The sequence below is a fragment of the Oryzias melastigma genome, linkage group LG3, assembly GCF_002922805.2.
Source record: "Oryzias melastigma strain HK-1 linkage group LG3, ASM292280v2, whole genome shotgun sequence".
NCBI lineage: Eukaryota > Metazoa > Chordata > Actinopteri > Beloniformes > Adrianichthyidae > Oryzias > Oryzias melastigma.
In genome coordinates this window covers 34,968,010-34,981,037 of record NC_050514.1, presented here as the reverse complement: position 1 = coordinate 34,981,037, position 13,028 = coordinate 34,968,010, and the positions used below count along the sequence as shown (strand labels likewise).

Sequence of the window (13,028 nt, the reverse complement as noted above, 5' to 3'; positions counted from 1 at the left end):
CCCCTTCTGGGTGCAGCCCGCCCCCTGTCCTCCGCCCCCCTGCAGAAGAAGAAGACGGTGAAGCTGTTCTGGAGGGAGCTGAAGCAGGCGGACCGGCCGCAGAAGTGCCGCTTCGGTCGGGGGACGGTGTGGGCGTCCCTGGACAAGGTGGAGGTGGACACCGCCCGCCTCGAACAGCTGTTTGAGTCCAAAACCAAGGAACTGTCTGTTACCAAGGTAACCATGGGGCGGGGCAGGAAGAGAGGAGAGTTGGAGGCGATGAGCCGCCGTCTCTCCTGCGATCCGGTTCTTCTCATGCCGCTCTGAGTGAAAGAAACGGGTTAACGTTACAAACTATTTCTGGCCGCCTTCGACTGAAGGTTACGGGGTTGTTGTTCTGCAAACGGCGCCGTGGCGCCGCGCTCCAGCTGAGGGTGTTTTCATCAGCGTGGTTTAAAGTTTCAGCAACTCCAACCAAACCGAGTCGGGATGTCACGATCCTCTGATGGTTCGGAGGTCCGGACTCTGCCACAGAAACAGTTCAGGTGTTTCCTTCTGCTACATAGACCCCGCCCACATGGGCGTGGCTTTTGGAGCGTGAAGGAATCACGTCAAAAATCCTTGGAAACAGCTCAAAGACCGCCCGGTCGGTCTGTAAATGCTGAAGATCTTTTGAAGAACCACCATGGATGTACAGACCCCCCCCCCCCATCTGTGAATACGCTCGTCCCCCGTGCCAAAATAATTTTGTTATTATGAATATTATTTATTTTCTCTGCTCCTGATTTGCATCAACTTGAAGAAAGAAATCCTCAAAAATAATTTTCATCTTAATTTTCTTTATAGAATCAGAAAAATGCTCCAAAAACATGTCTGTGGTTCAGTTCCTCCTAAAGGTGGTGGGACTCGAACCCGTAACCTCTGCAGAGAAACTGTTCCACAAACACTCAGGCTGCTACTGTCGCAAAGCGTCAAAGTTCCTTTAATTTCCTGAAGATGACAGGAAGTGATGTCATTCTGTTTACTAGCTTTTATTCTGAAAATAAAAAACCGAAACGTTCAACCACCTCTTGATACTAAGCCCCTCCCCCAAAATAACATCCAGTTTTATCAGAATGAATTGAACTCTGTCAGTGTTTGTTTCCTGCGGCTGCATCAGTCAGAACTCGTCAGTTTGTCCACCAGAGGGCAGTAGCAGACCGCACAGCGTCCAGCCCTGAGCCTTCATCAGGGGTTCAGCCCCCCCAGGGAGGTCAGAGGGCATCCAGGGGTCGTCCCTTCAGGGTCACGGTGCTGCCCGCTCACAGGACGTCCGTGTGGTTGCTCGGAGAACTGTGGGAGTCGCCGTCTGACCTCGAAAGTTCTCCTGCTGGACATTTTACTCCCAGGAGAAGTCTTCAGATATGCAGACCCCTCACAGTTTAAGTGCTTTGCCCCGCCCCCCACAGACACACATGTGCACAGCAGAGATTGTACACACTGATCTGCTTTGGTGTTTCAGTTTAACTCCAGAATCCCTGAAACATCCAAAAACTACAGTGGTAAAGGCAGCAGGACGGATCTCCAGAACCTCTGAGCTCTTCAGACAAGAAGAGTTTCTCTGAGGTTCACTGAAGAGTTTAGGTGGAAAAACAGATTAAAAATCCCCATCAAGACCACCAGATCAACCGTCTAGACGAATCGTAACCTCCGACACCTCCCATTCCGATGGACTCTAAAGAGGTCCAAGTCTGTGGACATCCAATCCAAAGACTTGGACGTCTTACCTGGGCGCAGGCCCAGCCCTGGGCTGCATGGCGCCCAAGGCTTCGACAGCCGCTACATCAGGCAAGGAGGGGCGCAGCACTGATTCGGTCAAACTGTTGAGTTATTTTATTTATGGATGAATTATTACATTTTTTAACATTATACGCGACATGTGTGGTGTGTCAAACTGTTAAAAAAAAAAAAAAAAACTCATTGCAATCTGGCGCCCCCTCCAGCAGATGGCGCCCAAGGCGGCTGCCTGGGGTACCTTGGGCCGGCCCTGAGTGGGCGGGACAATGTAAAAAGATACTTTTACAGAATTTACCAATGGCTCCGCCCACCTGATAGTTAATACATAGTCCCCAATAATATAGTATAAGATTATGATCCAGTTAAAATCCAGATCAGCTGATTTGATCCCCCCCTCCCCCCACACAGAAAATCTTACCTTTGTCTAACTTTTTAACATGAGGGTTGATGACCGTCTTTCAACAAGCGTCCTCTAGTGGTCTTCTGCGGAACTGCAACATTTGGTGGGGGCGTGGCCGAGAAAGGTCAGGGAGGGGTCACTGAGTTGTGGTTCTAATGTTTCTCTGCAGAAAGGACCCGAGACCAAAAAGGCAGAGATTCTGGTTCTGGACCCAAAGAGGAGCAACGCCATCAACATCGGGATGACGGTCCTGCCCGCCCTCCACGTCATCAAGAGCGCCATCCTCAGCTTTGACGAGTTTGCCATCAGCAAGGAGGGGATCGAGGTTTGCCGCTCTCTGACGCCACCCGCAGGATTCTGCTGCATGGGTTCTGGTCCAAACCCTTCTGTCTCCTGAGCAGAAGATCCTGACCATGGTCCCCACAGAGGAGGAGAAGCAGAGGATCCAGGAGGCGCAGCTGGCCAACCCCGACGTCCCTCTGGGCTCCGCAGAGCAGTTCCTCCTGAGCCTGGCCTCCATCAGCGCTCTGACGCCGCGCCTGCAGCTCTGGGCCTTCAAGCTCAACTACGAAGCTCTGGAGAAGGTAAAGCGGAGGAACCAGAACCTCACAGACTTCATGGTCCTCTCTGTAACTCAGTCCATCAGCAGGCGGGTTTCTGAAATCCTCCCAGTTTGCTCAGAAGCTTCATGAGTTCATCAACAATCATCTCCTTCCAGAAACACGATCAGTGGGAGGACTTTGGGTTCATGTGAACTCTGAAGTCTGGAGAGCATCAGTGGGTTCAGCATTAACCAGAACATAACTTAGAGGGAACCAGGGCCGGGCCTGGGCCGCACGGTGATCTAGACGTGGTTTCTAACCCTAAACCCTAACCCCTCAATTTTTGCAATGTATGGCTGCGGCGCTAACCGCCGCGCCAACATGTGCGCTAACCGGCGCGCCAACATGTGCGCTAACCGGCGCGCCAACATGTGCGCTAACCGGCGCGCTAACATGTGCGCTAACCGGGGCGCTAACATCGGCGCTAACCGGGGCGCTAACATCTGGTCTGTCTCTCAGCATGGCAGATGTTCTGACATGCACCTCCAGTGTTTAAGGTTAAAGATTTCCGTTGTTAAGAGTTTAAAAAGAGGAAAAGGAAAAAACAAAAACTACATCACCAGTTAAATTCTTATTTTACCAACAAAAACAAGTATTTTTTGACCGGGGGGCGGGGTTTCCAAGCAACTGAATGTAATTAAAACAGACAAACTTCTGCTTTGAGTCGGTTTTTTCATCCTCTTCTTTCCTTTTTGACCCTAAAGCCGTCCCAAACTGTTTGTTTGACTTTCCCCCTAAGTTTTCAAGAAGCTCTAACAGAAAACCCCGCCCCTCCCCCCACCTAGCTAAGACATCAGGAAAGAGGAACCAGGCAAAATTGATTACGTCAAAGTTTTTCTGTTGTTTTTTGGTGGTTTTAAATATAAACTTTTTTTAACGTAGTTATTTTCCCAGTTTTTTGGGGCTATTTTGGAGTTGAGCTCCAGTTTGGATGGTTGCCATGGTCCCCCACCCACATGGAAGGCCTTCAGATTCAAAATGTCACGGACTGCAGGGGGCGCTGCTAATGAAAGGCTGACATCTGACGGGGTTTGGGGCACAAATGCCCCCTGAGAAGCAGCAGAACACTGATGAAACTCGGACTGTGCCCCCCCTGCAGGAGATCGCAGAGCCGCTGTTCGACCTGAAGCTGGGCATGGAGCAGCTGGCGTCCAATCAGACCTTCAGGAGGATCCTGGCGACGCTGCTTGCCATCGGGAACTTCCTCAACAGCACCAGCGTGAGTCCGCCGGCCGTCCTCAGAATAAATCAAGTTTCATTTGACATCTTCATATTTTTGTGAGAATATTGCCTTAATCCAAAAGGTATTTCCCTCCTGATGGTTGAGGTCCTTTAGATGAGCAGACAGATCATAGAATATAAATCCATTCATCGTTTCACGCCTCATCTTTATCTTTCATTGAGTTTTCACATTTCCTGAAGATGTTTGGTAAACTAAAAATAAAATCTGATTGAAATAGTTTCTATTAATCTATACAGACGGTATTTATGGCTGTATCTTCATGATGCTGCTGGTGTTCAGGTGAAAGGCTTTGAACTGGGTTACCTGGAGAAGGTAACAGAGGTGAAGGACACCGTCCACCGTCAGTCTCTGCTCTACCACACCTGCAAACTGGTGGTGGATAAATACCCCGAATCCACGGACGTCTACTCTGAGATTCCTGCCATCACCCGCTCTGCCAAAGTAGGCCCCGCCCCTCATCTGAGGCCTCGCTGCTGCTGGAAGCTGCTCCTGACTCTCTGATCCGTCCCTCCAGGTAGACTTTGAGCTGCTGTCAGAGAACCTGGTTCAGCTGGAGAGACGCTGCAAAGCATCATGGGACAACTTGAAGGTGGTGGCCAAACACGAGACCAAAGCGGCGCTGAAGACCAAGATGACGGAGTTCCTGAAGGACTGCACTCAGAGGATCATCATCCTGAAGGTGGTCCACAGGAGGGTCATCAACAGGTACGGCGCCGGGCGCCCTGCTGCCTCGGAGCAGAACCAGAGACTCACTGCTCGTCCTGCTGCAGGTTTCACTCCTTCCTGCTGTTCCTGGGTCAGCCGTCCTCCTCCGTCAGAGACATCAAGGTGACCAGTTTCTGCCGCATCATCAGCGAGTTCGCTCTGGAGTATCGCACCAGCCGAGATCGAGTGCTCACCCTCAAACGGAAACGAACCACGCTTCGGGAGCGCCGCAAGACCAGAGGGAAGATGATCACTGAGGTAACCCCTCGTCCTGAGGGCCGGCGGGAGGCCGCCGAGCGGGAATTCTGCTGAGGATCCTCCAACTGTCCTCACTTCACAGACGCCACCGTTTGTGGAGGGAAACGGCAGACTGGTGCGGACGCTTGTTTCTGAGGGCAGCAAATCTCAGCCGCACATTTCCTGTCTTACAGATGGAGAAGTTTTCCGCTGCTATGCCTGATCTGGACACGCCCTCCCTTGTTTCAATGGCATCAGAGGCAGAACCAGAGCAGCAGGAGGAGCACGAGAACATGAAGAACCTGCTGATCAGCAGCTCCTCCAGCCTGTCGGCAGATACTCGAGGCCTGAGGCGCTCCCGAGCCGTCAGAAGTAAGAAGCAAGCAGCAGCGCTCGGTTCTGACCGGAGTACCGCAGTGTTGAGATCATCAGTCGCAGCAGCCAGTAAATGGATGATAAAGACGAAAAAAATCAGATTTAACTCGCACTTTCAGATACATGTGTTCAACAAAATACTGGAAGGAATATTTCATCTTGAACTGCAAATCATAAGTGTATAAGATAGGATTAGATGGTCCTTCATTCGTCCCACGGTGGGGAAATTTCAGGTAGAATAATATTTAGCATTACCTACAATAATGCTAGTCTGAATGCTGTAAACTGAATGTGGCCGCTAAAGAGGCTAGAGCTTGATAGCTGAAGATGCTGAAAGTAAAAGCTTAAAAATGCTGACGCTAAAAGTTTACTAAAATAGCTAAATGCCAAATTAGCCTAAACAAAAGCAAACTGTCTTATTAAGCCAAAAGAGTTAGAATAAAGATAAACTGTTCGCTATAACTCAGAATGATCCTGAAACAAAAAAATCTAAATTAGGCAAAACATCAGTCGCATATCTCTAAAATATTAGCTAAACTCCAATCTAGCATGAAACACCTCAGTAAATCCCCAAATAGCCAACAAGTCTAGCATTTAGCTAAAATGTTAGCTCAACTCCAAATTAGGTTGAAAAACCTCAGTAAATACCAAAATAGCTTCAAAAAGCTAAAAAAGTTAGCATGTTGCTTAGCTATTGGCTAATTCCCAAATTAGCTTAAAAACTGGAAGAGAATATTAGCTAAACTCTAAACTAGACTGAAAAACCTCAAGAAAGGCCAAAAAGGTTAGCATTTAGCTAAAATATTAGCTCAGTGAAAGCTAAAAGAGCTAGCATAATGCTAATATAACACCTATATTCCAAAAAAGTTTTTTAAAACTCCAGCAGATGCCAAAAAAACTGAAAAAGCTAGCATGTTACTTAACTAAATAACAGATTATCTTAAAAAATGGAAAATGTCTAATTTAGCCAAAACGGCTAAAATGTTGCTAACATATTAGCTAAATCCCAAACGGACTTAAAAACCTCAGTAGATGTAAAGTTAGCTAATTGAGCTAGCATAATGCTAATATAACAGCCAGCAGACGAAGTCGTCTGAAATGTTCTGGTTCTGGTCCTCAGGTTTTGGCCGGAGTAGCCCGACTCCGATGTCTGGCGCCAGAGACGACGGGATCAGCTGCCAGGACGACGCCACCGATGAGATCATGAACCGTTTGGTGAAGACAGTGAGCCAGAATCCCTCACAGCGAACGTCCAACCCCAGGACCCGCAAACGCTCCAACCTCAACAGAAAGTCCAGTGAGTGCAGAGGAAAACCTGGAAAGCTCTGCCCCGGCGTTCCAGAACGTGGGGTTCTGGGGAGGTTCCGGGTCGGGCATCTGGGGTTTTATTTGTCATCAGTTTTGATTCATGCTGTAGGAAAACATGAAAGTGATCCAAAAGTATTAGGGACATTTGACTGAGGACTTTAGTCACGTTTGAAGACCAATCCAGTGACAGAACCATGCTGAATGACACGATTCTTACCAGTGACCTCACTGACAAATGTGTCAAACATCCACACGGTTCTGGTGAGGAGGTTCTGGTCTGAAGGTCGAGTCTCCGGCGCCGCAACGTCTGTTAGACACAACAACAGGACGGTGTTCAAAACATCTCTAATCCACGGCGTCGTCTCTGTTTTCACTTCAGCATTAATCTGTCTTCAGCTGCTGTGGAGGTCACGCTGAAGGCAGGAAACCTCCACTTTACCTTGAAGCTTCGGGTCAGAACCGGGTCCAGAGATGGACGGAAGAAGGTCACATAATGAGTTCAAACCGGATCCTCAAACTTTGACAGAAACTCTGATTTGGTTCATGAAGGGAGAAATGAGGATGGTCTGCAGGTTCACGCCTGAAGGCGGTTCCTGAGTGTCTTCCTGTTTCTGACCTCTGGTTAGAACCGGGTCCTCCAGGGTCAGAAGCAGCAGAACCTTTGATCCGACTCGTCTGTGTCTTCCAGTCAGGAGAACTCTGAAGAGCGGCCTCGGCGTGGACATGGCCCAGATCCAGGAGAACAGCAGCCGGCCCGGAGAGACCGTCTGATCCGGATCAGCAAACGGATCTCCAGAACACAGACCGAGACAGAACCGACGCCAGCTTCTGCACAGCTGGACCGTGACCTCACCTGGTCTGTGGGGTCAGAGCGCCGTTTCTAAAGGTGTTTTATCTGTTTTTAAGCTCAGTGGTGTGGTTACGCTCCGCTCCGGTCTGTCGCTGCCTTCAACGCCTCTTCACCTGTGATCCGGATCAGAACCAGGTCATGGATCAGGGCTGCTGGTTTCTGTCTGCTTCATGTGAGGAACGGCTTGCTGTGTGTTCTGTTGGTTCTGGACCATCACAAATGTTGTATTTCTGCAGCGTTTCACTTTGGGTTTAAAGATGTTCACAGATGAACTTCAGTCCCAGTAATAGTGTTGCATGAAACCAGTAACGACCACAGGAGGCGCTGGTGAGCACAACGTCACTGAGGACGGATCCTCGTCACACGCTCGCTTCGTTTTCACGCAGAACTTTGAGTTTTACTGAAAATAAAATGTTTTTTCTTTTAGCAGAAACTGTTACAGTTCAGCAAAATGAAGCATGAGTCAGCAGATTCAGTTTTAGGTGTGAGTGTGTGTGTGTGTGTGTGTGTGGGGGGGGGTGTAGTCGTGCATCTTCAGCTCCTCCGTCCACGTTTGCTTCATGCTGACTCGCTGAAACTTTGCTTCGACTTGAAGAGCAACACCAACAATTTACTGAAACAGGAAACGTTGAATGTATTTGATGTTGTTAATAAAGATTTACCAAAAAAATCAACTTTTGATGCTGATGTTTTGTTTCTTCCTTCACTCATTTCTTGAAACAGATAAATATTCTGAAAACAGTCGACTGTCCCCGCCCACTTTGAGCCACACCTGTCCAGGTGGCAGCCAATCGCTGCATTGAGGTGTGTCAACCTGACACAGCAGATTCTTGAAGGTTTATTGATCATTTTTACTCATCGTTTTGGTGTTAATTTTGTTTTTTTTTACACATATTTTCTGCGTACGGTCGTTACTTTCTCTTTTCTTGGTGATTCTCAGCCACTGTAGTTTCACTCATCAACTATTAAAAACATCTATTTCTTTGTCGCTTACGGTGAAATAATGTTTTTATTTTTTTGCAGTCATAAAATGATCAAACCAACATGCTGCTACGGCAGAAACACTCCATGGATGAACCAATGCTTGGTGATAATCCGATCTCTCTCAGGAGTTGTGGATCTTCTGACACCAGGAGTATATTTGTATAAACCACTTTTGTATTTGAGGTTAAACTTTATTTAAATTAAGGACGTTTATCTGCATTTTTGGACCAGACAGAAGAAGACGACAGTTGGAGCCGTTTGGCTGAAATTGTGTTTATTATATTTCGTGCATGTGTCTGTGGTTCTTTGGTCACGCGGCCGTTCTGGCCTCCTATTGGTTAAATGCATTCTGGGAGCTGCCGTGTCTTTTTATTGGACTTTAGCTGAATTAGAATTTGGGAAGCAGAGCAGCACCTTCATCTTAGACCGTGTTATCGTCTTAACGTGTTTAGAGTTTATATTTTATCCCTTTAAAAGATACTTTATGGCTTGTTTTGTACTTGATCACTCTTTAACCCCTTCACACCTGAATTTATGTCCAGCTATTAAAAAAAAATCAGCTGTGTTTTCGCTTTTCAATAGACTAACTTTAGAGCCAAAGCGGTTTGTTGTATATCTGTGACAATGGGCATTAAGGGGTTAAGAAATGAAATTGGACATAAAAGGAAGAACATGACCCTTTTCGTCGAGTCGGCTCCTCCTACCAGAGTTCTCTGAATGTGACTCAGCAGTTCAACGACCACCAAACTCTCTCTGGCCGATCGTCTGTCTTAACCAACGATCTCCAGAGCTGTCGCGGTGTCCACAGGTGGTCCTGACAGATTTATTCACCTGGGTTTGAATCCCACAGCAGCAATCCTGAAGCACAACTTTGACGTTTCATCGTTTATCATCTATATTATGTCTTTGATAAACAATTCAACAGAAAACTTGAATTATTCATCATAAACATCAGGACTGTTATTAGTTTAGTCTGGAGTTTATTTAAGGAAATACATGTTAATACGGATAAATCCAGTTTATCAAACTGATTTTATTTTTAAATACGTGCAGTAGTTACATTTGATTATGTATAAAAACATGATTCTTATCGTGTTTTTGCATCAGGATGAATTGGCTCATGTATTCTGCATGAACATGATGGTTGTGGAGCTGGAACACATCTAAACGTTGACTTTTCTTAAGAACAATAATACTGATAAAAACGGTTTAAAATAGAGATATATATATTTTATGTACTCTTAATAGTTCCCTTCAATCTAGAACTGGTTGTGGGTCAGTCCCACTTGGATTTGGATTATTTCCAGGATGTTGTGGATCAAAGATCTTTTTACCCTCGATCAATGAGTATCAGTTTTTATACAGCACTGATCACATGACAGTTCGATGTGGGATCTCCATCATTTAGCTGCTAAACTCATCTGGAAAAGGTCATCACTTCTTTGTTGTCTTGTAATCTTTGTGGATTCTCTGACACCTAATCCTGTTTTTAATGTTTCTGGATTGTCTACATTCTGCTGCTTCTCAGGGTGAATTTGTGCTCCAAACCCCGTCAGATGTCAGTGTTTCATTAGTAGCGCCCCCTGCAGTCCGCCTGCTGCATACAGACGTTTAAGGCCAGAGCTGGACGTGATTTAGCGGCAGGTCCCCTGATTAAGTCTTCTAAATCCTGCCCAGGAGTGACATTTTGAATCTGAAGGCCTTCCATGTGGGTGGGGGTCCATGGCAACCAGTCGGGATCCTGAGAGCAGAGAGACGCGAATCACTTCAGGAAAACCTGCAGCTGGGATCCGATCGGACATTCTCTGTTGGGGAGTTCTGGTTCCCTCTAAGTTCTGTTCTGGTTTATCCAGACGCTGAACCCACTGATGATCTCCAGGCCTCAGAGTTCCTCTGAACCCAAAGTCCTCCTGGTTCCACTGTTCCAAACACAGCTTTGGAACGGATCTTTAAGTAACTAAAAGGTACTTGGTGGCGTTTTGATGATCACACTGAAGAAAGATTTACTTTGGAAGGTTTCTGTCCGTCTGGAGAAGTCCTTGGAGCCTGACCGAACTGGTTTCAACTGGTCTTCAGCTCCATGTGGACTGATGTGACGCTGGATACCTCAATGTGTTCATAACAAAGTCTAAAAGTGTAAGATAATATCGAAGTTTAGGAACAAAAACTTTCATTTATCATAAAAATCCTGAGCCAGTTCAGGGTAATGTCTGATTCATCCGGTCATTCAGAGCTTTTCTTCAACTGTCAGCATCAGGAAGAAACAAGAACTGACACAATGTTCATCTGCTGTTGATGGACAGATGGCGTTTTGTCTTCCTCAAAACAGTCAAATTAACGATAAAAATACGATCTAGGCCTGAATGAGAAGTAGAAAAACGATCTAAATAGAGGAAATGTGGTTTTAGGGGGCTGGACGAACCCCCCCACTCCAGGGCAGTTCCAGCTCCGCCGGATGACGGTTCTCTGTGGCGTCTCGCCGCGTGGATCAGGACCACCAGACGAGACTGTCTGCTGCAGACGTGCACGCCGCCATGAAGTCAGAGGAGGACCTCCCATCTCCATTTGAATGTGTTTCTGCAGTCATGTGACCACAGCTCCCGGCCCGCCCAACAATCAGAGGAAAGTGTTTGATATGTGAGCCAATGCTGAGAGTCCGGCTCAGGAACCACAACAGAAGAGTCTGGTTCTGTTCAACACCAACAAGAACCACAGAGAGCGTTTCCTTCTGAGATGGAGGCGGAGCTGAAGGACGGGGCGGAGCTGAAGGCCAGGGCGGATCCTCCGGCGCCGCTGTAGACGCTTCACTTCCTCATTTCCCTCATCAATCTGTAATCCAGAGACCGACGGCTCACTGAGACGCTGAAGATAAGAGATGTTTGAACACAGACAGATTTAAGAACCAAGCTGTTTCCTTTCTAAACAGATTTCAAACATTGACCTCTGACCTCTGTGAGTGTGGTTATGACCAGCATTTCCATCAGATTTGGTCTTCCACTTCTTTTCTTTTAGGATGTGAGCGGAGATGTCCCCATGATCTGATCTGATCTGAATCCCAGTCATTTGATCTTGTGTATCTGCTGATACTTTTGTAACATTAAAAAATGAACAAATGTCTTTTGCTATTTTTCTTTTTCTGACCTTATTTATCATTTATCACCTAAACAGAGCTTTTCTGTGGAGTGACTTCATCAACCAAGTGTGCAACGATCAACCAGTGAAACTACTGAAACTAGTTCAGTATAAACGAGTAGAAATGGGTGGTAATTAGTTATGAGAGAAAGCTTGGTGACTGTATCTTCATGATCTTCAGAACTGTCATCATAGCTCATAAAACATTTATTAGTTTCAGTTGTTTATGAAATATAGATTCTTTTAACTACTTTTTCCCAAAGATGAGAAACTGGAGAAATACCAGAAACTCCGAGAGGAGAAAGACTGGAATGATTAATGAGGTTTTGCTTGTTCAGCTTTTTAGAGTCACAGTTCCATTCACCCATTCACCCATTCACCCATTCACCCACTCACCCACTCACCCATTCACCCATTCACCCATTCACACACTGAATGAATTCAGAATATTCATTTGTAATAATAGGCTTGAGATGTATAGCACTGATCATAAGGATGAGAATAAAATAGATCCCTGGTCAGGAAGCAAGATCAGAATCTGATCGAGTCATAAACTACGTGATCAGACCCGACGTCCAATCATGTCCATGAGGACATTCCGACCAGAGATTCACCCGTAGAAACCTTAGATTTCACTTACTGAGATGTTATCAGCTGTTTTTTTAATGTGAATCAGATTTTTTTCAGATTTTTTTTTTTCTTTTTTAGTTTTATTGAATTGTTTGCTCTTAAAGATCGGCTTAATCAACGTAAACATCAGAATTCATCAGCAGTTTTCATTAGATAGATGGAAGACTTTATTGGACCCTCAGAGGGAATTGAGTGAAGGAGTTCTCCAGCAAACGACAAGATAAAAGGGCAGTGATGAGATACAGAAAGGTATTAGGGTGCTAGAGAAAGGCTAAAGAGGTTAGCATTTAGCTAAAATATTAGCTCAGTGAATGCCAAAAGAGCTAGCATAATGCTAAAATATTAGCTCAGTGAATGCCAAAAGAGCTAGCATAATGCTAAAATATTAGCTCAGTGAATGATAAAAGAGCTAGCATAATGCTAAAATATTAGCTCAGTGAATGATAAAAGAGCTAGCATAATGCTAAAATATTAGCTAAAGTCAAATTTATCCTAAAAATAAAACAGGCAAACTGTTTAAATTAGCCACAACTGTTAGCATGTTGCTTAAATACAAGCTAAACTCCAAATAGCCCAAAAAACTGGGAAAGAGATTAAATTAGCAAAGACAACAAACATAAAGCTAAAATATTAGCTAAACTCTAAACTAGCCTGAAAAACCTCAAGAAAGGCCAAAAAGGTTAGCATTTAGCTAAAATATTAGCTCAGTGAATGCCAAATGAGCTAGCATAATGCTAATATAACAGCCAGCAGACGAAGTCGTCTGAAATGTTCTGGTTCTGGTCCTCAGGTTTTGGCCGGAGTAGC

The 13,028-nt window shown here is 45.8% G+C and overlaps 1 protein-coding gene across 1 annotated transcript in view; it reads left to right on the top strand.

Annotated features, from left to right (window-relative positions):
• Positions 1-8,149, top strand: part of fhod1 (formin homology 2 domain containing 1) — a 35,330-nt gene extending 27,181 nt beyond the window's left edge. The window contains exons 20-29 of the mRNA XM_036217469.1: positions 4-216; positions 2,325-2,480; positions 2,557-2,739; positions 3,857-3,976; positions 4,280-4,441; positions 4,515-4,705; positions 4,771-4,963; positions 5,137-5,314; positions 6,438-6,614; positions 7,314-8,149. Coding sequence (XP_036073362.1) covers positions 4-216; positions 2,325-2,480; positions 2,557-2,739; positions 3,857-3,976; positions 4,280-4,441; positions 4,515-4,705; positions 4,771-4,963; positions 5,137-5,314; positions 6,438-6,614; positions 7,314-7,396 — 1,656 coding nt within the window. The 3' untranslated portion in view covers positions 7,397-8,149. The remainder of the gene's footprint in view (positions 1-3; positions 217-2,324; positions 2,481-2,556; positions 2,740-3,856; positions 3,977-4,279; positions 4,442-4,514; positions 4,706-4,770; positions 4,964-5,136; positions 5,315-6,437; positions 6,615-7,313) is intronic.
• The last annotated feature ends 4,879 nt before the right edge of the window (positions 8,150-13,028 follow it).